General features: G+C 38.6%; 2 protein-coding genes across 6 annotated transcripts in view; one reads left to right on the top strand and one right to left on the bottom strand.

Annotated features, from left to right (window-relative positions):
- The window catches only part of LOC101857704 (GATOR complex protein NPRL2), a gene marked incomplete in the record, with an annotated part of 29,324 nt that extends 23,055 nt beyond the window's left edge, over positions 1 to 6,269 (top strand). Inside the window, 2 exon segments of the mRNA XM_013079606.2 lie at positions 1,669 to 1,823; positions 3,048 to 6,269. Coding sequence (XP_012935060.1) covers positions 1,669 to 1,823; positions 3,048 to 3,115 — 223 coding nt within the window.
- Positions 6,270 to 15,604: 9,335 nt separating this feature from the next.
- On the bottom strand, positions 15,605 to 24,172 carry LOC101852307. Of its 5 annotated transcripts, none has more exons than XM_005093060.3 (6): positions 23,530 to 24,172; positions 21,420 to 21,624; positions 20,793 to 20,959; positions 19,326 to 19,419; positions 16,959 to 17,056; positions 15,605 to 16,239 (listed from the first exon to the last, which is right to left on the bottom strand). In XM_005093060.3, the coding sequence occupies exons 2-6, from the start codon at positions 21,582 to 21,584 to the stop codon at positions 16,227 to 16,229; spliced, it is 537 nt and encodes a 178-aa protein (XP_005093117.1). In that variant the 5' UTR covers positions 21,585 to 21,624; positions 23,530 to 24,172; the 3' UTR covers positions 15,605 to 16,226. The 5 variants fall into 5 exon arrangements, with proteins under 5 accessions (XP_005093117.1, XP_012935057.1, XP_012935056.1 ...); XM_013079603.2 differs by lacking the exon at positions 16,959 to 17,056 and having other exon boundaries at positions 23,530 to 23,652; positions 23,920 to 24,172; XM_013079602.2 differs by lacking the exon at positions 16,959 to 17,056 and having other exon boundaries at positions 23,530 to 23,652; positions 23,945 to 24,166.
- Between the last annotated feature and the right edge of the window lie 1,812 nt (positions 24,173 to 25,984).

Raw genomic sequence — 25,984 nt, 5'->3', positions numbered from 1 at the left:
CGTTCTTGTACTTGAATTGTTTGGGGAGGTTTCTAGGCTCTCCACTCACTTGACTTAGTTTAATCTGTGATGAAGGTTGTAATTTGGAAGTTTCTCTTCTTGTTGTACAATGCTGACAGAGACTTTCCTGTCACCGCCGGTACCAAAACATGGCCTTAGGGAGGTGGGAAAGAAAAAAGTTTTGAATGTCTCCCTGTCTCTATCTCTAACTTGTTTCTTTTTTCCCCCTCAGTTTGAGGTTTAGATGCTGTTTTTTTGTCTAATGCAAGTAGCTTTTGTATCTCTGATACTAGATGAGTGTCGACTACACTGGAACTCGGATTCAATGAGGTCGCCGGGCCTGGCCTAAAATCTCGTTGAATCCGAGTGTTCGTTATAGCAAACATGAGGTTTTGTGTAGATAATTACAGGCACTGAGCAAGTAATGTATAAAGAGAAGTCACAAGTAGTGCCTGAAATGCCTGCATTATATTATGAGCTGTGCAAAAAATTTAAAAAAGACCGATTCGTTCAATTGCACCCACCTGTGTCTTCTCGATTGTTTACCAAAAAGTTGTGTTGCTTTGAAGAGCCTAGCATACGGCAACTTTTGATTCCATAGACCAGCGCACAATTCATTACGTAGATCTATGTCAAGACTAGGCCAACTAATCATTGTAATAATGATCAGTTGCCGAGGGGAAAAAAAAAGACTGTGACGTGTTTGTATCTGCGACGTTCATCGCTCGGACCGCTAGTGCCCCCCCCCCCCCTCCCCGACACGCACACACAGCCACACGTGTGCAGGCCGCCCATCCGACCCCGACACACACCAGAGTAAACAAGTGCGCGTGCCAACAACGCATGTGTTGGTATGAAAAAGGGCTGCTGGTTGGTCGCATGCAATCGGCTAAGTGTATAATGGTTCACGATGCAGGTGCAATGGATGGTTTCCGGGAAAAGATAAAGTTCGTTGTGGGAGAAAAAAGAGCGAAGCCACATCTGGGGCGGCTGTTCACCCTGAAAGCGACTTTGTTGAGTCCGAGCTCGCTGATTTAAGTGCTCTTTGAATCCGGGTTATTTTTATTGATTTTAAAGAAGAAAAAAAACGGGGAATCTATCTCATCTCGTTGAATCCGAGTTCTCGTTGAATCCGAGCTCGTTGAAACAGAGTTCCACTGCACCTATATGATAAATGTAAAGTGTCAACACTGTTTAGAGTGTGGTCTGATCTAGTACGATCTACTTCCCCATTGCTGCAAGAGGGGAGTTGACATCCTTCATAACAAGAGGTAGATCACCATCGGATTCGTACAGAGTCTATTTTCACTCCTGTAAATGTTTCATCACATGCTATACTGGTGTTTGTCACCACTGTCATACAGCAAGGTGGGATGTAGCCTTTTGAGTGAAAGGGTAAAGAATGTGTTTCAGAAAGGTGTAAAAGAAGTTTCTATTTTTTAACTGAGTGCAAGAGTAGATATTCAATTGGTTTTGAGGTTCCGTGTTTTGGGGATTTTTTGTTTTGTTCATGTGATCATGGAGAAAAATAAGAGGAAATTTTAGTCCTTTGCCAAGCACAAAGTTTCACTCAGTCCAATGATTACAGATGCGAGGTTAGCTATTCTTTTGTGAAGTTCATTATGCTGCATTTATTGAACTGTGAACTTCTGTTGGTGCGGTATGCAGGAAGTTGGTGCAATTTGGAGTAATGAAAGGGTTGATGAGGCGCATGCACCAGTACCCGGTGGTCCTTCCCGGCCAGCCCTCCACCTCCAGGGTGCAGCCTATTCTGAAGTGGCTGGATGGACGATATAACTTTGACCAGATATGTTGTGAAACAGGTACAGTTTATTTCTGAATAGATTACATCATCAGCATCATTCCACCTGGGTCTGAGTCGGTTTTTTTTAAGCTTTGATAATTTTTTCTAGTTTTGAGAAAATTAATGAAAAAGAGAGCACACAAATCAAAACCATGACTTGGGCACTGAACTCTTTTATTTTTTTCTTCTTTGCCTTTGTAAGAAAACTGTTGATTGGCCAAAATGCTCCCATCTCTACACTGAATAGAATTTCTATAGTTATGGAGATATCGTCTAATTCTTCACTAGCAGCGCTCAAGTAATGCAAATAATCAAGTTGTTCGTGTTTCAAGCTAGTGGAACAGGAGAAAGAGACACGAGAACGCATTGACAGTGTATTGTTTGCCTTATTTTATCACACACTGCACATAGGCCTAGTGATTCAAGGATAGCTGTTTCTCACTATAGTAAAGACAAGAGAAATATGCTATAAGAAATCTCTGTTTTGTTTTCATCTTGTGAATGCCTCTTTGTCATCCTTCTGCCTGGCAATGTGAATTTGGTCAGTTATTTTCCCACTCCCCCCCCTCAGGGCAGTGCTACTGATTGAAGTGTCTTGAGGCCATTCCCAAAGGGGGGATATTAACATATTCTTATGCACAGTAGAATTATAAATGGGCTGATTTATCAATGTCATGCTCATAACTGTGCCTGATCTACAACAGGGAACTGCTGCCTTTTCTTTACTAATCCTTACTAATGTTTGTCCCTCTCTTGTGAACTGCTATTTCCTGGGTGCCTTGATAGTCGAAGCAGACTTTGTGCTATTGAGGCTAAAGAGGTGAGCAGAGTAAGCCTGATTCCCCGTTTGGACTTCTCTGTTGACATCCTCCCCTTGGCGCTCATATGACCTTATGCAGTTGCGAGTGCAGTAAAACCCTACTAAAACTAAAAACTTCCCACTCTCTGTCATTTTTTTTCAGAAATCAAAGGGCATAGACTTGCCCAAGTACATGATCAACAGGGTTAAGACTGATGGGATTACACAACTGAAAAATGCTGTTAATGGCTTTAATCTATGTTTTTGGCTTATAATGGTTATGCAAATGAAATGTCTCAAAATTGTAAGCTTAAAATCTTTCAACTTTCATGGTGTGCAAATTTTACCAGCCAGTATGCGCCGATGTGATTCCTTTGAAAACTTTTCGTTCTATTATCTCATTTCAAGCTGTGTTCTCCTCTCATGGCCTTACTGTGTTCACAGGTCTGAGCCATCATGAACTTCAAGAAAAGATTGATGCGGATTCCAGTATCGTAACGTGTTGGAAATGACCTCATACTTCGCTGTGAAGAGAAGAATACTGCTCAGTATTATTTTGGACTTCAGTCGTAGCAGCAACGCTGGTCGCGTCAAGTCTTGCTTCTAATATGTTGCTGTTCCCACTCTCTCTCTATTTCAATAACAAAGTGGAAGAAACAAAAACCAAAGGAGAGAATACCCATCACTTGAAGTCATGACCTGTACTGGTCAGTGTCATGTTTGTGTAGGAGTATAACAGTAAGTCTACTTTGAGAGAACTGGAGACTAAACATAATTGGATCTTATCAAAATGCTGCGGGGTGCAAGTAATAAACAAAGCATGGTATGCTGACCTACCCAGAGACTAGGACGTGGCCAGTTACCCTGAACTTTTCTCATTTTTCTCTATTTTTTTAAAAATGTTGCTTGTCCAGTAAAATTGATATGCTTGGGGGGAGTGCATTTTGTAGAGCTATTGCTAGTTTCTCTTTATCACTGTTTGCCTTGTCATCGAAAATGAAGTAAGCCTCTTAGTGTCTGTTTCCAAACATGGATAGCTTAATGATCTGGTTTGAATACGAGTTTCCATCTCTCTTCGCAATGGTCAATTGATGTGTCTCTACATCTGGTGTTGATAAAAACTTACTACTGGTACCTGTCAAGGAAGTGCTCTTGCAATATATCTTTGTAATGTTTGCTGTTGTGACAGGCACAAATAACTTATACTACAACAATGTGGCAGACACAACTGGCTTTGGGTCTGATCGGATACTTTTATATATAGATGATCAATGTTCCCTTATACTTATTTGAGTACAGATGGTTTTTCAAGAAGAGACATTCAAGTGCAGTCAAACCTCATTATACCGCCACCCATTGGGTAAACATAAAGATGGCGGAACAGCGGGGCTGGTGGGTCAACAGGGTTCCTCTGTCATATAGCCCCGACTACCCAACGTAAAGGAACATGATTCTGCAGTGCAGTCTGTGTTTGAGAAATGTCTTTTTTACGGTGATATACATGTACATGCACATGTATTCAGAGCTTAGAAGAGTCTTCTCTCTCTCCCTCTCTCTCTCTTTTTCTTGTGGGGGAAAGATTATCAAGTAACCAACCAATGGGTGTTGCAGACCTGCCAACTTCTCTGATTTTATCTTTACTGCTCTGATATTTTTATCATTTTGAATGAATCCGATGGAATATGTGAAACTCCTATTTTTTTCCCAAGCCGAGAAAACTCGGCCTAATGGATGTCTCGTCGATTCTGAAAATGGGTCTGGAAAACCCTTAACCTGTCGCCTGCTCACGCTGTTGATCTACAGCACACAACACGTGAACCGAGTAACGCGCCCGCTGTAGATCTACGACACACAGCCCGGAGCGGGGACCGCCCACACTGTTTAATTATGTACGCAGATGGCCTCGGCATCAACAATGCAGACAGTACCACCCATCACCGTGCCGTCCTGTGTGTGAAACTGAAAGGGAGGGGAGAGGGTGGCGAGACAAGGCGAGTGGGGAGTTGATCAGGGCCTGCCTAGGCCTGGGTCGTCTCCCTACCTTCCTTCACCACCTGCACCTGCACACCAGGGCAAGCCTAGTTTCTAAGTTTAGATCCCCGCAACGACCGGTCTTCCCGCTAAACGAGTTGCTCGTTCTGTGGGGCGAGAAGAGAAATCTCGGCCACGGCCGGCCTTCTCGCTGAACGAGCGGCTCGAAAAGAGAAATTGGTCTCGAGACGAGAAGCATTGCTCGAGACACGAGATGGGAAGAATTTCTTGTTCCCGGGACCGGCCTCAGCGAGAAGTAGGTCAGCTTCTTGGTCTTCTCGCTCGGGAAAGAAAAAGCTCTTCCCGCCCGTCTCTACTGGTAGGGGTTGGCAGGTCTAGTGTAGTGCACTGTGTGCAGCGTGTACCCCTGACGGTCAGTTCACTGGTGGTATGGCGGGGCAAATTTACAGAAGTTAAATTAAGGACTGTATAATGTACAACTCGGATTGTTGGCAGTGTGAAGGCGCAAATATGTTTATACAGTACACTGGCAAAACCTGGCGGCGGTAAGCGGGGCTGGCGGTATAATGGGGGTGTGGGGAGAGGGTTACAACGAGGTTTGACTGTATGTTTGCAGTTTTTTAATATAGTTGTCGAGTATGAGTTTAGTATCGAATAGTATTCAGAGAGTACCCTTGTCCCCACCTGGCCTGTCTTGAACAGGAGTTAAAAAGATAGGTCACAACTTGGATATATTAACTAACTCCTGCCACGCATTGTGCCCAAATTGCTTAATCTATCAATGAAATTTCACACTGGCATCTGTGGTGTAGTGGTTGGGTGCTGGTGCTTGGCTGTGGCATGCAGGAAATCTGAGTTTGATTCGCGAGTGGAAAGAAAATTATGGAGTGTCTCGGTCTTTCTGCTGGGATCTTGCATCCCTTTCAGCTCTGCTGTGTAAGCTGACAAAATGCCTTAAAAACAATTTTGGCACCAATTTATTTAATTTGCTACCTGGCAAGCCTGATCAGTTACCGTACTTGTGTGAAAAAATCGAAGTGAAATTGTGACTAGTTTCAGGATAAATTAGAATTACAATTTCAGAGAACGCCTTATTCAGATGGTTACTCTGACAAAAAGCCTCTTTATCTGGAAACTGCTGTGAATAAAAAAGGCTTTTTGTCAGTGTACAGTAGACTTAAGGTTTGGTCCTGACAAGCAGGGTCGGAAGCTCACCTCCTAAATGTGTTAATACGGACAAAAAACCATACCTGCATTAAAAAGAATTCATATTTGAATTTTCACCAGTGTAAAGATGATAAATCAATTTATAAGCTGTTGTCAGATAGATTTGACCTTATATGATTTATTGGAATGTGAAAGGGAAGGGAAATTTGGGGGTAGAGAAAACAAACACAGGAAAGGTCATTCTAAGAACAGCACATCATTCCAGTTGATTGAACTTGATGCAATAGATGACGGTCAGTCATCAATATTGTACATTAAGAATAAAAGGAGATTTAGTTTATATGTACATTTCAATAAAGCTGTAATAATTTGATGTCTATGCAAATTAATGAGAAGCTAATAAATCTTTTCATAATCATGTATGAATTTTGCTATACGTGTTTTAAATGTGTAGGGCCTACATTTGTACACGTGGAATAAATTCAGGACCTGAAAATGTATTCACTATGTGCTTGTTCGCTTTGTGTGTGTTCACTGTGTGCGTTCACTGTGTGCCTGCTATATGTACTGTATTTGTCTTTGTTATTGAGCCGTTTCTCACTTTGGGTGCAGCTGGTGCAGTTCTTGCAAGGATGAAGATTGTCTGCAGTTGTAATTAATTGATTCCTGGAAATGATCCATTTTTGGGTCATTACAGTGGAATCAGGTGCTCATCAAATTTTAGAGAATGGAGAAATGAGTTTCTGACTGGTGGGTGATCTTAAAAAAAAAATCTTTTCATAAAAGAGAAACCTTCTCCATCTCTTACGGAACATTTTCTTAGGGTGAATATTACTGAATGTTGTTTAATGCCAAAAATAAGTTATGGCTATGGTAGAGCAAGTATGACTAAGTATTCAGCTTTAGTTTTAGAAGTCACCAAATTTCGATGACCATTTTCTCGCTGATTTCATTTGTCACAAAACGAAACGCCTGCCTTCTTAAACTGCGCATATCCTGCAAGATAGATCAATATTTGTTTCACCAAGTTCAAGAAAAATAAGCAAGCTTTGATTTGACAGCAATAACTCCATGTGCCCAAAAATTGACAAGTGCCCGATTCCACAACGCTGCTTCACATTCACATTATGTTTTCATTTTCATACAAGATATAAATTGGTCTGGCACCATGATAGTTTAGATTTGTAGGCTGGAGGATGATGGCTTTATACCCTCTATCGAACTGTTCCAACAAGGCTCAGCAAATAGGTTTGTGCCTTTTGGTGCAGTAAAAGATGTAGGTTTGGCAAGATCGACCATGTGGGGGCCATCTGCTTGTGGTATGATTTGAGTTTGAGGATTTTGCAATTTAAAAAAAAGGTAGTGAGGGGCTCTTGTCGTATAGACGTTATGGTGTTTGCCTCTCATTCAATGGTCCTGGGTTTGAATCTGGACAGTGACAGAAAATTTTCTCCTTTCACCTCCTTTCCTGCTCTCTACTAACTATATTTTTTCGTCTGCTTTCGTCTCCACTTTCTGCCCCTCTAAATTGCCCCTCTCCTCTGGGCTCCTGACTCTTTCTGAAGCCTTTCTACTGCTACTCTCGGTTCCTTCGCACTACTGTTTTTCATCTACACCCCTGATCTTATGGTAGGTAAAATCAAACACCTAGTCTTCTCAGATAACAGTGAAAAATCTCGGAGATCGCGTGCGCAACTTGCACACGTTAAAGATCCCTTGGTGGTTCAAAATCAGTAAGAGTAGGCTTCGGCCAAATTCAAAATTTCCTACCAACTGAAAAATGTTTAATGTGTCCTGTGCGCTCATATGACCTTATGCAGTTGCAAGCGCAGTAAAAACACTTGCCAAAAAAAAAAGCATGAATGTTCAGTTTTAGTTTTAGATGTCACCAAATCTGATAACCATTTTCTTGCTGATTTCATTTCTCACAACAGGTAACCCCTGTCTTCTTAAAACTGCATATATTCTGCAAGATAGATCAATATTTTGTTTCTCCAAGTTCAGGAAAAAAAAGCAAGCTTTAATTTGATAGCAATAACTCCATATATGCTCAAAAATTGATGAGTGCCAGATTCCACAACCCTGCAAGACATCATGTTTTCAAACAAGATACGCATTGGTCTGGCACCATGAACGTTTAGATTTGTAGGCTGGAGGCTGACGGCTTTATACCCTGTATTGAACTGTTCCAATAAGGCTCAAGGTACAGGTTTGTGCTTTCTGGTGCAGTAAAAGAATATAAAGATGTAGGTTTGACAAGATCGACCATGTGGGGGCCATCTGCTTAAGTCTTTTCATTTGAGGATTAAAAAAGTAGTAATGGATTTTGATAATTATTATTGTATCTGGAGACCACGACTAGCTTCTCCCTAGTCTTATGCCGTCTACACATAACTTCTGTAAGCTGACTAACACCTTTTTTTTCACTTTTGGCGCCAAATTTTTTTTAATTTGCTAATTCCAGAGCCTGATCAGTTACTTTACTTGTGTGAAAATAGCCAAAGTAAAACTGTGACTAGTTTTTGAATAAATCAGAATTCAAATTTTCGAAAAACACCTTTTTTAAATGGTTATACTGACAAAAAGTCTCTTTACCTTGAAACTGCTGTGAAAAAAATATATATTTTGTCAGCTTACGGCAGAGAAGTTTGCAATTTGGTCTCTGCCCTGCTGTGGATCAAGTCTCCACTGTATGGGCAAAAGACATCATCATCATCAGATCCTTCATGTTGTGGTAATGAAGGGCAATGAGGCTGTCTTCTTCCAAATCACACACTCGAGAATCATCTTATCAGTATCAGGGGTAGACATCTTTTCAAGTGATGTAGGCTGTTGAGCCTTTTTCGTTTTCTATGAATTGTCCCGCCCGACAGCTGTTGTCCTTTCCTTTTGCGAGTCTTTTCGAAGATCGACTCCAGAAAAGAATGAATCCATATATTATTATGTGTGTCACTACTCCGTGGAATCAGGTGCTCATCAAGTTTTGAGCATGTGCAGTTACTGATATCCTAAAACTTGTTCCTTTGTCTTGCTTTCGATTTTAAAAAAACCCAACTATTTATCATGAATACAAAATCGAGATGTTTGCAATTGAAGGAGGTGCGGTTGCCCAGTTTCAGAGGTAAAGCTAGCGAGAAAATGGTCTCCAAAGTTTGGTGAATTCCAACGCTTAAGAGTAACATGGAAACTGAAAATATACATCGTTTGTGCCTTTAATTAATGTTTTTCAGTAAAATCCACAAAAATGTGATTTTAAATTGACATAAACAAAAGTCAAAAGGTGTTGGACCAAAAAACAAAAATAGAATAAAAATTGCCAAACGGGCAGAAAAATGCCAGTTTCTTCAACTTCATTGTTCTGACGAGCACCTGATTTAACCTTGCTGCCTATCTTTTGACAGCGAACACAACAGTTCCCATCACATCCCATTGAATTCCTACCTAAAGAATCCGCAAGGATACCCCACCTGACTGCCCGTTGTGTGACTGCTAGGATGAAACAGTATCACCACACCATCTCTTTTCCTGCCATGCACTTAGCGACCTACATAGCACCTACCTACCTGCCTCCCCAGATATAGGTAATAAATCATGTACTTTATACAGCGACAAAACACAACTGATGAAAACCTGTAAATTCTTTGTCATACCGACAGGCCGAAGGGCTAGGACCCAGATGGCCGCTGGATCGGAAAAGTAAAAAGTAAAGTAACCTTGCTGCCTCACACTCGCATACACACACACACACACACACACACACACACACACACACACACACACACACACACACACACACACATATATAAATAAAAGTAATAACACGTGTTACATGTACCTACTCCTAAGTCTAAGGTAGACAGGTCTTGAGCATGACCCGTTTTCGGGGCATCAAAGATTTTCACAGTACTGCTCAGTGTCAGGTGCCAATATGTCAGAATTCTAGAAAAGCTAGAAATGTATCCCGAGGGATGTTATGTTGAAATAAATTATAACAAAGTTAGTAAATAAAAACAAGATCAGTGATCATATGACAGCAAATATTTTGTTCCCTCAAATGATGAAAGTCGACTGACAAAAATAAAAATTCACTTATACTTATAAATTATGTGAAAATATTCTTTTTTTACCAGCAAAAGGAAAAAAAAGAATGTTGATTGACAACTGCATATGCTTTCAATCATATTTTGTATCATTGTCATGAAAAAGAGAATTAAAAATAGAAAAATTGAATAGCACAAATGTTTGGTAGGCCTAGTTTAATAAAAGCGCCACCTTATATATTCCGTCGCTTCGACTTTTCTTTGGCAAAAGAATAATTCTTTCAAACACGAAATTAAAATATTTACGAAGTATTATAATTTTATACAGATAGTGTCTAAGGGTACTAATCGACCCATTAAAGGAGGGAGCTTATGAAAACTGGTAATACCTGTACATAGCTAACAGCCAATAAGATAACAACATTTTGAATTGTCCCCCCCCCCTCCCCCACCCCCCTTCCATTTTAAAAAAGTATTGGGCCCACTCTTTTTTTTCATCCGCGTCGTTTTATGCAAGAAAAATTCTGAAATTATAATGCAAAATGAGCCCAAAAATGTGAAATTATTCGATTCTGTTAATTTAATTTTTGGACATTTTCAAAAGTTATATCAGCATGTGTGTTAAGATTTTGTGAATTATTTGATATAAAATTTTCCTGAAAGGATGAAAATTACCAGAGTTATTTCAACTTTTCTGTGTTGGTGGACAAGTGGAGTCAGTGTAGGTTTTCTTGTTTTACTCATTTTTAGGGCAGGTCTCTTTGTTAAAATGTCCAACGAATTTGTTTTGACAAGCGAACACTTCTTTTCAAATGGCCTCCCCCCAGCCTGTGGTGAGGGTGGCTCTAACACAGACAGTGTATTCACTGAAGAGGACAATAGAATTACATACCCTCCAGACACACTGTTGTCATTTCGACCCCAGGACCATGTTTTCATACCTCCAAGTGTTATGAGGAGACTTAGAAAAAACAACTTAAATCGTATACCAAAAACTAAAAGGTCAAAAAGGGGAGGTAAAAGGAAAACAGAAGTCAAAATATCCCAGAGAAAAGTGAGTTCTTCTTCTTATTCTAATTCCAAGAGCAGAAAAGTGTGTCCCACCAACTTATACAGAATTAATGCAGACAATATTTTCCAGGAACACAGCCAACACATACGGATGGCTTATATGAATGTTCAATCGTGTAGAAACAAAACTGAAGATATTTTCGACATCATCACAGAGAAAAATATTGACATCTTTTTTCTCACCGAAACTTGGTTAACACTATGTGGTGATGAGGTAACACTCGCTAATTAAGTACCCCCAACCTACGTCGTTAAATCTTTTCCACGCCAAGGTCGAAGAGGGGGAGGCATTGCTGCCATATACTGAAGTTCGTTGAGCCTTGAAATAACAACTAGTGCACTTAAGTGTGACCACGTAACGTTTGAAGCTATGAATTTATCTATGGATCTTGGTTCCAAATTTTATAACGTCGTTTGTATTTACCGCCCACCATACAGCAAGATTAACAAGTCAACAGAGTCTGCTTTCTTAAAAGAATTTGCAAAGTTTTTATCGTCATTTTCGGTCAAGAAAGGTTTTCCTGTTGTGCTTGGTGATTTTAATTTCCACTTTGATTCTCCATCGTCACCTGGAGTCAAACATTTGACAGAATTATTCAGACAGCACAACTTGGTTCAGGTCATCACTGAACCCATCCATCGTTCTGGCCACACATTTGACGGAGTCGTCATCAAGAAAGATTCGGACGCTTTTAGAAAAATTTGTGTTGTAGACAAACTATTTTCTGACCATTATTTCATCTTACTTGTGTTGGATGTGACTAAAACCAAGCCTTCAAAACATTCTGTGTCTACAAGGAACATCAAAGGAATTGACATTAATAAGTTTAAAATGGATTTGTTGAAATCTTTAAGTAACTTTAAAACAGTCTGTGTTGATTTGTATAATTCCACTGTTAGGGCAGTTCTTGACAAGCACGCACCACTTGTAACTCGTTGTCTGTCGACTAGACCGTGTGCACCATGGTTTGGGGTTGAGGTGAAAGCGGCCAAAATCGAATGCAGGAAGTAAGAGAGACAATGGCTTAAAACAGGGCTCACCATCCACAAGCACATTTTTAGATTAAAGAAGCAAGAGCTGAAATTTGTAATTTAATGTGCTAAAAAGAAATACTATGTTTCTAAATTGGAAAATTCAAAATCATGTAAACAATTGTTCAGCATTTGTAATGAACTATTAGGGAGGGTCAAAGAGACACGTCTCCCGAATTCTTTTAGCGATCAAGAACTACCCGAAAAGTTTGCTGATTATTTTACAGATAAAGTCCAGAAACTAAGAAACGACCTTGATGACTATGAAACATGTTGTGATTTTGATGTATATGATGGAGTGATTCTTGATAAGTTTAAACCTGTTTCTGAAGAATACATTAAATCTGTAATTCTAAAATCCCCTAGCAAACATTGTGATCTCGACCCTGTCCCTAGTTCTCTGTTGTCTTCCTGCATTGACGAACTGATCCCATTTATTACTAAAATCATAAATAATTATCTAGTGTATGGATCAGTACCAGATTCGTTTAAAATCGCTCTTGTAAAACTTTTGCTAAAGAAGCAAAACTTAGATCAGAATGTCTTAAAGAACTATAGACCTGTTTAAAATCTACCTTTTTTGTCTAAAATCCTTGAAAAGGTTGTCCTCGAGCAGCTTCGTCATCACTTACAAGAAAACAATCTGTTAGAGCCATTCCAGTCTGCCTATCGAGCTAACCACAGCACAGAAACAGCACTTCTTAAAGTCATGAATGACATGCTTACTGATTGTGATTCAGGAAAAGTTGTTTTGCTGAGCCTTTTAGATCTATCAGCAGCTTTTGATACAATTGACCATCACATTTTATTGAAGCGATTGGAAGTGTCTTTTGGATTATCCGGGACTGCCCTTAGCTGGTTTTCTTCTTACCTGTCAAATCGTTACCAATCTGTTTTTATTAAAGGGCTTAAGTCATCAGATCACGCTCTTAAGTATGGGGTCCCCCAGGGCTCAGTCCTTGGTCCAGTTTTGTTCACCATTTATACTCAACCACTTGTCAAGGAAATAGTTAAATATGACTTAAAATACCATTTCTATGCTGATGATACCCAAATTTATGGTTCAACATTGTTTACCAACTTAGATGAACTTGTCCATCGTGCTGAAAATTGTATTGCCTTAGTGAAAAACTGGATGAACAAAAATAAATTGATGTTAAATGATAATAAAACAGAAGTCATTCTGGCAGGCAGTGCAAAGTCTGTTAAAGAGGTTGACCATGATCACATTAAAATTGGTGATGCAAAAATTTTATTTTCAAGAAAAGTTAAGAATCTTGGCATCTATTTTGATTCTAGTTTGTCAATGTCGGCTGAGGTAAATCATCTGATCAGCTGCATGTATTTAGAAATAAGAAAAATTAGTAAAATACGTCATCTGATCAATACCAAGTATACTGCTTTACTAGTAACTAGCTTAATTTTATCAAAACTCAATTATTGTAACTCCTTGTTATCAGGAATATCACTGGTGAAAGTTAAAAGACTTCAAACTGTCCAAAACAATGCAGCACGTTTAGTTTTACGGAAAAGAAAGCGAGACTCTACTAAACCTCTTTTACGAACTTTGCATTGGCTTCCTGTTGAGAAAAGGATTGTGTACAAGTTGGCCACCATATGTCACAAATGTTTGAATGATAATGCACCATCATATTTATCAAATCTGTTAAGACTGTACATTCCAACTCGCAGTTTAAGATCATCAGCTGACAAAAAGAAATTTATTTTACCATCTATGAAACTTAAAACAATGGGTGAAAGGGTATTTGAATACCAAGGCCCCAAGATCTGGAATGCTTTACCAAGTACGTTGAGAGAAATCAAATCTTTTGATTCATTCAAATGTCAGCTGAAGTCGTTTCTGTTTTTAAATTAATAAGATGAATATTTGGAATAATTTTCTTTAGTCAGAACACAACTTTTCATGTTACTGTTGTATGTTGCACTGTATTGTAAAGCGCTCAGAGCCTGTGTACTTTATTCGGGGTTGAGCGCTATATAAATGTCATTTATTATTATTAATTTTAACAAAGAATGATAAAAGGAAAATAATCAGAAATTATGAAAAAATATGATACAATTTTGCTAAATTATGCGGGGAGCATAAAACCTTGGGGACAGCTTTATGGAAGATCTTTTCCACCAGCGTGGTAGTGTAATCAACCAGGAGGGTAAGGTATATTCGTCCACTCTAGCGGGTATTTCAGAACAGACCTACAAAAATAAACAAGGCTTAAAAAATCTACCCCTGTTTCTTCGAGTCAATACTTTTGAAAGACTCACTCTTTAAAAACAAAGCAAGAGACCATTCCCTCATCTTTTTTTCTGAACATTTTATTTTTTCATTCAAATTATACTAAGTTATACAGCACCCCAGGACTCATAATGGGACTATGTGTGTTAATTAAGTAAAGAACGATTAAAAATAAGTTATGTGACTGTGAGAAAAGTGATCATGAAAAAGAATAACAAAGCGAGTCTCACAAACATGGTATACCATTACATTCAGTCTCTGACAGAGTGAATTGCATGTAAAATAAAACTTTGTGCTTATTTCAATCATTTAAAAACATGACAAAACAATAAAATAAAACAAGAAGTCCAAGTAGGCTACATAGATCTAGTTTACCAAAAGAAAAATGTTTACACAAACTTTTAATTAAAAGAGGATGCCAGTTTACTACAACACTTGTGTCACGAAACGGTGGAATCAGGCGCTCATTAATTTATCGGCATATATTATGGAGATACTGGTAGGCCTATTATCCTAAATCTTGTTCATTTGACTTGCATCTGATGAAAAAAAAAATTCCCATCTATCTGGATGAGAAGTTGAGAGATACAGTATTATTCAGTAAAATCCACACACGAATGTGTTTTAAAATGGACATAAAAGGTTTTGAGACAATAAAAAAGAACTGTTGAAAAATTGCCCAAAGGCAAGAAAAATACTCGTACTTGTTTCTTTGATTTCATTACTTTGACAAGCACCTGATTTCACCATGATGTTTCACAATTTATAACACAAGCATTAGGAAAAAACATCTGTGCCACATTTCCACATAAGACTAAGCTTTTGCGAGTAATGTTATCTCTTTCCTGAATGCATCGGACTGCATCGGCATCTAGTTTTTGAAAAACTATGAATTTATCTGAATACATAGCAAAAGCTTTCATAACTCTTTGAGGAAAGATGAGAGTAACCCTTGCAAAGATTTGATACTGACAAATAATACTCCTATCACACACACACACAGACACACACACACACACACACACACACACACACACACATACATCATCTTGGTACAATGGGCTACTTAACTCACTGAGACTGAAGATGACAATGAACAATGGACACAAGAATGCAGTATACAAAAATATACCTATTTATATATCTATTATATATATGTGAGGCGTGCTGACAAAATGAGTTTCTTCTCGCAATCCACAAATGGAGATATTGGCCAAAAATCGACATTAGGGTCAAACTTGTAGGTTTTCAATTGATGCAATGTTCTTTAACTATAACCTGACTTTTATTATTTCATACTTAAAAACTGTAAAAACTTCACCTATAAGCGTGATGTGTCTATTTCCTTGAGGCTTGAATCTGAGAAGTAACTCATTTTGTCAGCACACTTCACATATATCATTAAAATATCTCTGTGTCTTTTTCTCTCTCTCCCTCTCTCTGTCTGTCTCTCTCTTTCCCTCTTACACAAACTACAAACACAAGCAAGTTCACTCAATCACAAACATACACACACACACACACACAAATGCACCCATAAACACACAAAAATACACACTATAAATGTTCTGGCATAGGTAACAAACTTGACAAATAACCAGCTAGTGGTACGACAGGAATGTGCCAGTTTCCTTGTGTTTTTTCATTGGTTGGATTGTTTTGTGGAAACTAGGTCAAAGCATTTGGCGTGTTTTATGAAAGAATGCTGATTTGATGGGCAAAAATATGAGAAACCTTTAGAGAAGAGTTAATTTTGTAGTGAACTGTTCTATCATAGAAGACGCAATCCTAATGACATGGATTTTTTAACATATTTTTGTATTAAGATGGCTTGAGATTCAACTCTTTACTTTATATCATGTTATTAACTGCAAAAATAAGGAGGGATTTCTTAATGCTGTCGTTTAAAAATAACCTCTCCTGGTGTTTTGTAGAAACCGTCCTCTCGCCTGTCATATCCCATCTTACATAAGTGAATGGAGTTTACTGACTGAGTGCCGAAAAGAGTTTTTTTTAAGTTGACGAACAGCCAAGGATTGATGTTTTCCACTTTGGCTTTCCTTGCTTTCATTGATGATACCTGCAGTAAAAACAAAAGTAAAAGCTATCACGTGGTTAGAAACACAAAGCCTTCAAAGAAAATTCTGCATGCATAAAATAGAAATACTACAGTTTGATTTAAAACTGTTCTCATATACGTACAGAAGATTATTAGTAGGCCTACTCTATAATATACATGTTTTAAATTTTAAAAAATATAATGTATATAAGAAAACAATTGGGACTTGAAAATCTGTATGATGCACTCCTGTTTTGCTGAGTGCATGCTTGACTGTATATATCAGTAGGTTACATGTCTACAAAGTGAAGCCACAGGCGCAGTGTCTAAAAAAAGACACAATCTGCATGCAACAATGGACCCTTAAACTTTAACTTTCATGAGGATGTTCATCCATAGACAAGTGTTACCATCCTGTGTGATCTACAGACTTTGCAACAATCAGGCAACTAACTGTACACCCTGAAGAAATGCTGTGCTGTTCATATTAAAGTGAAGAAAATGGAAAATTTATCTGCCAGCAGCCAATTAAACCGCAAATCTCTCATCGCCAGACGTGTTGCTATAAAAAATTAATTGACCCGTTACACTTCATGCAGAGTGCCATAATCCATTCACCTGACATTACTGTTAGCTTGAACCAATCGCTGACAAGCACATTGTAAAGGTGAGTTTTTCGTCCTTCCCAGTGTTTACAGAAGTTAACCAGACAGTAAAATCTTTTAAAATATTGGCCTTGCCTTATAGTAGTCCTAAGCCTAAGACTGCCTCCAGTTGGGACCTCAGAAGGGACTGGTTTGTTTTCCTCATTTTCATCCGTACTGCCTAAGATAACCACCTGTCCAAGACAGCCACTTTTCTCATTAACAGTGGGTGGCCATCTCAGACAGTTTCAACTGTATCAGTATCAGCTACACTTCCCAGCCCTCACACACACACACACACACACACACACACACACACACACACACACACACACACACACACACACACACACACACACATATCTTTCCAAATAACTATACTTCAAAGATTTAACTCTTTCCGGATGTAGCCCAAGTCCACACCCCTAACGGACATATCGCTGATATATCGTCTGTGATAGGGTGCCTTAGTATAGTTTCGTTTTAACACAATCCATCATTTATAATAACTTTATATTGCTATTGAAAAACTCGGAAAGGATTTAGGAAACGAAAACATCAAGTTTCACTTTGTCAAAGTGTAGGTTTGGGGAAAAACGAGAGAATTAGTTCTTGCAGTCTTGCATCAACAAAACGATGTAACCGAACTCAGTATAAATTTCATAATTCAAACAAAAATTGAAATATTGCTTTCAAATAAAAAGCTGGGCATTCAGAAATTTATGGATTATGCTCTTGGCCTGCATATGATAAGATGGCTATACGGATTTGCTTTCACATGATTGGTGAATGTAATTTTTTCCGTCAAAATTTATTTTTCTCATCACCACCGCCATTTCTAACCCTTCTAATGCATACTTATGTTCAAAATTAATCCTTGTTTCATATTGGGATGCATTCCTCATTCAATTTCCTTCAATTTGATATATCATACGTTACATTTTGAGTGATGGTTATGCTTCTATGAAGTTATTTTGTATACCACCTGCATAGCCAAATCGAGCCACAAGTTCATTATATCTAGACCCCCAAAAAACTACATCCGGAAAGAGTTAAAGATATATCATCGGAGATCTGTTGGAACCTCGTTAACTCCATTCTAAAATTTTACACGTGAGACAAAAAAGCTGTCTAACATGGTTAATATTTAAATAATATTAAAGCTTAGGCAATCAAACTCTGTCCACGTATTGTGACGGGCCATAAACTTTTAAAATCCTACAAAGAAGTATGTGTTTTACCCAAGTGCATTATTACACAGTCTGAGTTCGCCACAAAAACATTCATTAGTTAGCGAGGTTCTCCGTCTCAAGTGCTGCTCCCTGTTAGAGGGGTTAGAACAGAACAACACATGGTTATCAGTTGCTCCATTCTAACCTTGCCATCTTTGGGTTGTCTTTAAATTCATATATGTTTAATATGTGAGGCAGCGTGGTGAAATCAGGCGCTCGTCAAAATAAAGAAAGTCAAGAAACTGGCTTTTTTCTGCAGGTTTGGGAATTTTTATTTAATTTTTCGTTTTTGGCTCAACACCTTTCATGCCCATAAAAGAACACATACCTGTGTGTATTTTACTGAAAAACGTTGATTAGCGGCATAAAAGATGTAAGTTTTCAGTTTCCACGGACTCTCCTGCTAGAGAAATAACACAACTTTGGCGGACATTTTTTTGCTAGTTTTACCTCTGAAACCAGGCAATCCCCACCTATTTCAATAGCCAATATCTCGACTGGCATTCAAGGTAAATGGATATTTTTTCATCAAAAGCACGACAAATGGACAGGCTTTAAGTTGATACCAGTAACTCCACATGCCCAAAAATTGACGAGCGCCCGATTCCACCACGTCGTGACACACATGCTCTGGGTCATTTTATGATGTCCCGATGGCCAGCAAGTAAGCTATTATAGATCTATGTTTTGCTTATGTGAAAATTTCTCTATCTGTCTCTCAACACATCAAGGGAAATAAATAAAATAAGTGACCACGTGGAGGAAGGTAGGTAGCTTCACTGACCTGTGGGGGTCAAACAGTGCTTTGATGGTAACTTGCATTACAGAGTACTGAGGTTCAACAGCTCACTTACATCACAGTGGTTGTAGCGAAGTACACACAGAATTTAGGGTGTGTTCTCAAGAATTTGTAGTTTGAATCAGGTATAATATTTACGTACACAATATGTCTCAAGGTATAAGGATTAATCTTTTGGCGAAAAAAGAAAAAATTGTTACTCAAATCTAAGTTACCGTAGCGAGGTACCATCAAAGCATCGACATTGAGCAATTGATATAAACTTTCCAAATTAGTGTCATTTATCAGGTGTATGATTGGGTTTTGCAAACCTTCACACTTGTTGTAAGAAACACTTTAAAAAAAGAAGATAAAAGAAATTCTTGGTAGTGTGTGAACGGCAGTCTCTTCTAGGCTATATAAATAAACATAGTTATTGCCATTTTTACTTACTTTCATAATCGTCATGTGAGGCCTGAAGGCATGCTTTTCCACCACATTCACCCCAGCTTGTTTCATTTTTCTTGTGAAAAACTCGGCAAACTTCCTACCAAAAGAAAAGAAAATACTCATTTATTGTTCAAGCATACTCATCAACACATTCGAACAATAAACCTGATAGCCTACCTGTTCTGATAGAGATAAGTCAACAACAACAAACTAGAATATGAGATGGATAAAGCCGCAAAAGCCAAATGTAAGGGACAGACAAATAAATATTCATGGACATTAGAGAATTCCAACATACGAAAAAAAAAGTTCTCAATCTTAAACCTTTGCCATAATGTGTCCATGTTTGCTAGGGCATGCAAAGAATAAGGGTGTGTGTTTGCTATGAAGGTACAAACACACACACAAAAACAAACATGACGGATTTAGACAATAGCACACAAATGCAAATGTGCATACCCGTAGCACAATCAACAAAAACTCAAATCATATAGGACCCCCACCTTCTTCTAAACAACAAAAAATTATCAAGATCTTCAATAAAAATGTCAATATTACCAAAGTCTTTAACTAACTCAATGACAAACTTGTTTCACTGTTATGAGTCGAGAACGAGGAAGAAGAAGAACTCTCATGAGAATTGAGAATTTGAAAGATGTATGCAAAGGGTAAAAGAAGTCTGCAACCATCATAAACAAAAAGTATGAATAAAAACAAAACAAAAAATTGAAACTGTGTCCTATTCTTGTCATGGTACAGCCCTGGAAATTTTGATTCAAAGCCATCCTAAGAAGACTGAAATAGGCTATTCGACTTGCAACCGCAGCATTGTATCCTTGGGAAAGGCACTTAATATGAATTTTCCTTACTTCACCCAGATGGAAATGGGAGTAGGGCTATAGAGCAAAAAATCTTGTCAGTTTATTAGTATAGTGTTTGAAGACTTAAATTGCAACTTGCACTGTATGCTTTCCAAGAAGCTGAGAATGTCTCTCAGTGTTCTAGGGTCTCCTAGGGTAACAATGAATAGCAATGCAGAGTAAGTGTAAAGTGCATGCATAGAGGTTGCCGTCAAGCGAATGCACTATACAAATGACAAATGCTGTTTATTATCATTATTCTATTAATCAGTTACATAATGTATGACATGAATCTGGTGTAGACTTGCAGCTATTCACTATTGTTTTACTGTAAAGTACTATTATTGAAATGTCTTCTTTTTAAAGTTAATTTTATAATCATTATCTGAAGTGTGAGAAGAAAAGCAGTAACAACTGATATTTAAAAAACAATTGACATAATTTCATAATAACGTTTCTTGAGCATGAGAAGAGAAAAGGGTTAGTAATCATCCAACTTCCCTGAAAAAAACTGTCCTAGCTCAGCTTAAAGTCTTTCTTTCATTCTGTCAAGCAGGGCATAACATTTCACCTCAACAAAATTAAACACAAACATTATGGAAATACGTACAAAAAATCTCTCTCAAACTCGACATCTGCAACCATAACTTTGTCAAAGAATGTAGTAATCCCTTTCAGAGTAAGCTCTGAATGAGGGAGGTTAGCTCTCAGCTCATCCTCAATGCTTGTCAGAGCTTGACTTGCCCTCTCAATGTCATTCTCTGTCTCCAAACACACCTGCACAGCAAAGCAAAACAATTTTTAAAAATTAATTCTAATTATTATTAATTTTACATTTATTTAAAAACACTTCTTGAAGAAATCTTAAATTCAACAAAAAACTTACAGGCACTTGCCTCCTATTATTGTGGTTCTCGTCTTAAAAAATAACCTAAAAAAACTTCAACACAGACACATAACATCTGACACTAAAATAAATATGAATAGTTGAGTCAAAAATCATGTGTGTGTGTGTGCGTTTGATGATCTGAGCATACATGGTTCATAAAATTAGAAACACTCTTAGAAAAAGGAAAAGATAAAGGAGGAATCAGTTAGTGTACATAAGCTAAACAAGAGGCAATCTTTGGAAGAGAAGGAGAGTGTTAAGGAGTTTGAGAGAGAGAGAGAGAGAGAGAGAGAGAGAGAGAGAGAGAGAGAGAGAGAGAAAGAGAGGGATGATTAAGATATGGCTCACCTCACACAGAGTGACATGCAGCATTTCCTTTGTGTAGCAGAAATCTGTGTACTGGGGATCCTTATCCAAGACCCAATCAAGAGCATCTTGAATGGCATCGTGAACAAATGGGTTGGTCACCCGCACACAGTAGAAATAGTTTGCTCGTTTGGAAGTTTCACTCATTGTAGTGTCTATGCCACTTTGAAGTACACAGCTTAGAAATCTAGGAAAAGTACATGAAAAGATGATAAATAAATACAATGACTTTCGAGGACTACTGACATTTAGTGGTCTTTGTATGAGAACAGTTTCATGACAGTGACCCGAAAAACTAAAGTTGCAAAATTATGAACAAAATATAGATCTAGTTGGACACAGATTTATACAATTACACAGAAAACTCAAAATCAAGGATAGCTTGAAAAATTTGCTGTTCTATTGATATCTGATCTTTTTAATTTTTCTTTAAAAATTGGTTAAACTAAACTATGGATGTGTAGAGAAAACATTTATCAATCTTTGACATGAATGAGTTATAATATGCGCCCAATTGTATAGAGGTATAAACATAACCTGAAAGTACTGAAAACAAAATCAAATGTTTCACAATATAATTAAGAAAAATGTATTGGGTGTGTGACAACCCATAGATACAGTCAAATCTCGTTTATACTGCCATCCCCACTTACCGCTTAGGAACTTGCCCAAGTATGAAAAAGGAATGCTTCTGCTATATAAGCATAATTATTTGTGCGTTTACACCACCATCCACCAAATGTCTGAGTTGTATGGCCCTTAAACTAATGTAAATTTGTCCCGTTATACTTACCTGGAATTCAACACAGGAATTTGACAAAGGAGAAGTGTTGAAGACCCTGGAGAAAAAGTTGCGGGATGAAGAAGACAGGGAGACAGCAGAACACCACGCAATCATTAGAATGCGGGAAATGGGGATAGAGAGGGGAAAAGGAAGAAAGGAACGATTTTATCTGGAAAGGAAAGATGTCGCCATAACCAGACAGCCACTGGAACAATCAGTATGGACACCTTGCGGGCTTTGGTGCTGGGGGGAACTGAGCACTTATGGACCTGTCCGGAGTGCAATGACGTTGTTGCCCAGGACAAGTAATACAGGTAATACAATGCAGGAAGTACACTCGGTGGCTGCTTATAATGATCTCTTTCCCAACCTCGGCTCATTTCTAGTACTTTGCCTGTGATTTGCTCCTCATTTGTGCCAAGTATGAAAATGTTAAAATAAATAAATACTTTTAGGCTTTTGCCAAAATGGAAAAAAAAATGGAACAAAATTTTTTAATCACCTAGAGAAACTTCAAAGCAACTGCGGTACCTTAGCCTGCCGGCGAAATAATCGCCAGATATTAGCCCAATGGCCAAAAAGGCTGGCAGGTGCCCGTGAGGCTTTAAAATAATTATTGTGAGAACTAACCCTCTGGTCTACAATAACATACCTTTAGAAGGCGCCCTGAGAACTGACGGGTTGGGTAAAATTGCATGATGGTTTAGTCGAATAATGCCCACTAAGAAACAACTGCAGAAGAGTTGGCAGTTCATAATTATTTGCGCCTCTATTTAGGGCATGACAGAGTTCAAGGTTGAGTGGAACCCCATCTATTCCAGGAAAGATGAAAAAAAACCAACATTGGTCACCACGCTTCCGCAGCTAGCACGTACTTTCTCACAGGTGTACATTCTCCAACACTATATAAAGGCTGCATTTACACATCACTCGGTACTTAAATAGGGAAGCCAGTTGCCTGTATTTATTATTACACCACCTCATCTACTCAAACTGCTTTAATAAGTCTAAGCTGCCCTGCAGGGTTAACCTGCTTATAAAAAAAGTCTTTTAAGCAATTTTGTGCTTTTATTTATGGCAGGGTCAACCACTTCCCTGATGGGAAGTATTAAATAAAAGCAGTCAATTGCAACTGATGAGGTTTCATAATGCATGTAAACTATTCCAAACATAGCCTACCGTCAATTTCAAATCAATAAAGTATAGTCAATCAACACCAGCATGTGGCATGTGTCTGTAACTCTGTTGCCCCGTCTCTAAAGACGCTGAGTACTGAGGCTGAGTGAGTCGGTTGTGGAGTCTACTTACTTGTTGCAGACAATCCTATGTCCCGTAGAATTGCAAGTCCCTGGAACTGAGAACAGCGAGAGCAGCACGTATCGATGATGATGCTCCGATGATGCAGCCTACATTTAACATGTAGACTAGAATCTAGAGATGAAATACAATTGCAATAAATAACGGTAATGATGAAATTGAACGCAAACACAATCTCGTTTGGATCATGACTAACCCGCTATTTTTAGACGTCTAAATCATAATATTATCGTAGTTGTAGTGTAGAGCTATTCGATAAGGCAACTGTGTGAAACAAGAATTTATGATCAAAGAATTGACCGGCTGTTTCGAGAGAGAGAATTTAAAACGATTCACAACTCATCCAAAGATAATGACAGTCAGTTGTTGCACAATATTCACAGTCACAGTGCAAGCAAGCAATCACTTAGTTGTCTTGAGTGAGCGAGTCGTGTGGTAAAGGCAGAGACTCTCTGGTAAAGGGTAAAGGGGAGGTCACACAGTAAACAATAGGTGTTATATGTGAGAGTCATTCCCCCTCCTCCTTAGATCTACTTTTCTTTTCACTTTGGACTTTGGAATGGATCTCTTCATTTTTCCTGCCTCTCCTTCAGTTTTTAATGATTTTTTTTTTCAGATTAAAATTGAGAAGAAAAAAAAAAAGAAAATAGGGATGGATCTAGACTCTATTTGCTGATATATTTGAAACGACTGGCCCTGGTTTGCATCTCTGAGGAGCATAGCATGCCCTTATCGTCGATGACATCGCGAGTGTGCGGGAAATCCCGATGACAAGTTTTCCTTCGATGATAATGATGTAGCTTCGGGTAATCCCGTTTGTATCATACGGTGGCAGATTAACACGATTGCTATGGGTTTTCCTTCTCTGCCTCAGACCTTTGAAACGTTGGACATTGGTGACTGAAGAAATAGACAGTTTTCACCGGAAAAAAACAAACAAACTATATCTAGATCTAGTGAGTATCCAAGCCTAAAGTTGTCTTGTACGTGTTAGCTAAAGATCTAAAACTTTTAGTCTCCAGATTCTATAGGCCTACACGTATATACCATAGTCACTAGATCTATGGATGGTGCTAACATTGTTGACCTTTTCCATCTTTCTTTTTAGACTCGATATTTCTCATGTTCACTTTGAGCTCCCATTCATAAGCACTGTGCATTATTTAGAAATGATGATGGTGATGATGATGATGATGCGGGTGCTGATGTTGTTGTAATTGTTGTTGTTGTTGTTGTTGTTGTTGTTAATTTGTTGTAGTTGTTGTTGTTGTTGTTAAATGTTGATGATATGATGATGATGAGGATGATGATGATGATGATGATGATGATTTTTGTTTTGTTTCCTTAATGGGCCTGAAGGACTTCACGAAGAAATCTTCGAGCGAGAGCGAGGCTCTTTTTCGGCTCCATTGTCAATAGTCAATATGCTTAGCGGCACCTCCACTCGTCCAAATAACTCCATTCGATGTTCGGTATCCTCCTTTTCATGGCCGCATCTTCGGCAACATGGGATGAGCTTTTCATTTACAAAGTTCTTATACCATCTTAAACTCCAATGATGGTCCGACAGCAGTCTCGCTAGCTCAACCTGGTCCCAGCGACATGTGATAGATTTTTGTTCCCGCTTATAGGAGTAGCCTACCCAGAATACACATCTTCCAGGTGCTGATACCTAGTTCTACATGGTGGGTCTCTGATTTCTCTCTTGATTATTGGAAAGACTCCTCTGTATGTCGTTGGTCGTCTGTCTCCTTCGATCTCTCTGGCTTCATTAGCAGCTTGGTCTGCTGCCTCATTTCCTTCTATTCCAACATGGCTTGGAATCCACTGAATTTTTATTGTGGCTCTGGCTTCACTGAACTTGCCGCGCAAATCATTCATGCCCGAGCTGTTGCCCAGCAGCCCCTTGGAGAGGGACTGACTGTCAGTCAAGATCAGTACATTGGTCCTACTGTGGCAATTGTCGGCAATCCATTGTGCAGCAGACATTATTGCCTGGCATTCCTCGTCATAAGATGATGTAAGGAATGCACCTTTAGTTTTAATGTCTGTTCGTGGCGGTTCATCATTTATTATCACTACTGCTGCTGCTCCACCTTCGCGGTATCCTGCGACTGCCGATCCATCGGTGAAAATTGTCACATCCGCACCAACTTCTTTGATCACATCCTCAGCTGCTTCACATGCCTTTGCAGGATCATCACCTTTTCCTTTTACTCCTCTCAGTGCTGTCCGAATTTCGATTTCGCCATGGGTCTCCCATGGACAAGCTCTCACCAGATTGATTGGCCATCGATTCTCTGCTTTAGGGGGGAGGTGGTCTGCTAGATCGGTGCCCATCCGAAACCAACTTTTCCTGCGGTTTTTAGGCTTGACTGCTTGATTAAGGGCTTTCTTTCTAGGATGGTTGGCTGGTAATCTCTTATAGCCATCTCTATAGACTTGA

Source organism: Aplysia californica, unplaced genomic scaffold (assembly GCF_000002075.1).
Source record: "Aplysia californica isolate F4 #8 unplaced genomic scaffold, AplCal3.0 scaffold00057, whole genome shotgun sequence".
NCBI classification, from domain to species: domain Eukaryota; kingdom Metazoa; phylum Mollusca; class Gastropoda; order Aplysiida; family Aplysiidae; genus Aplysia; species Aplysia californica.
This window is presented reverse-complemented; position numbering and strand designations above follow the sequence as displayed.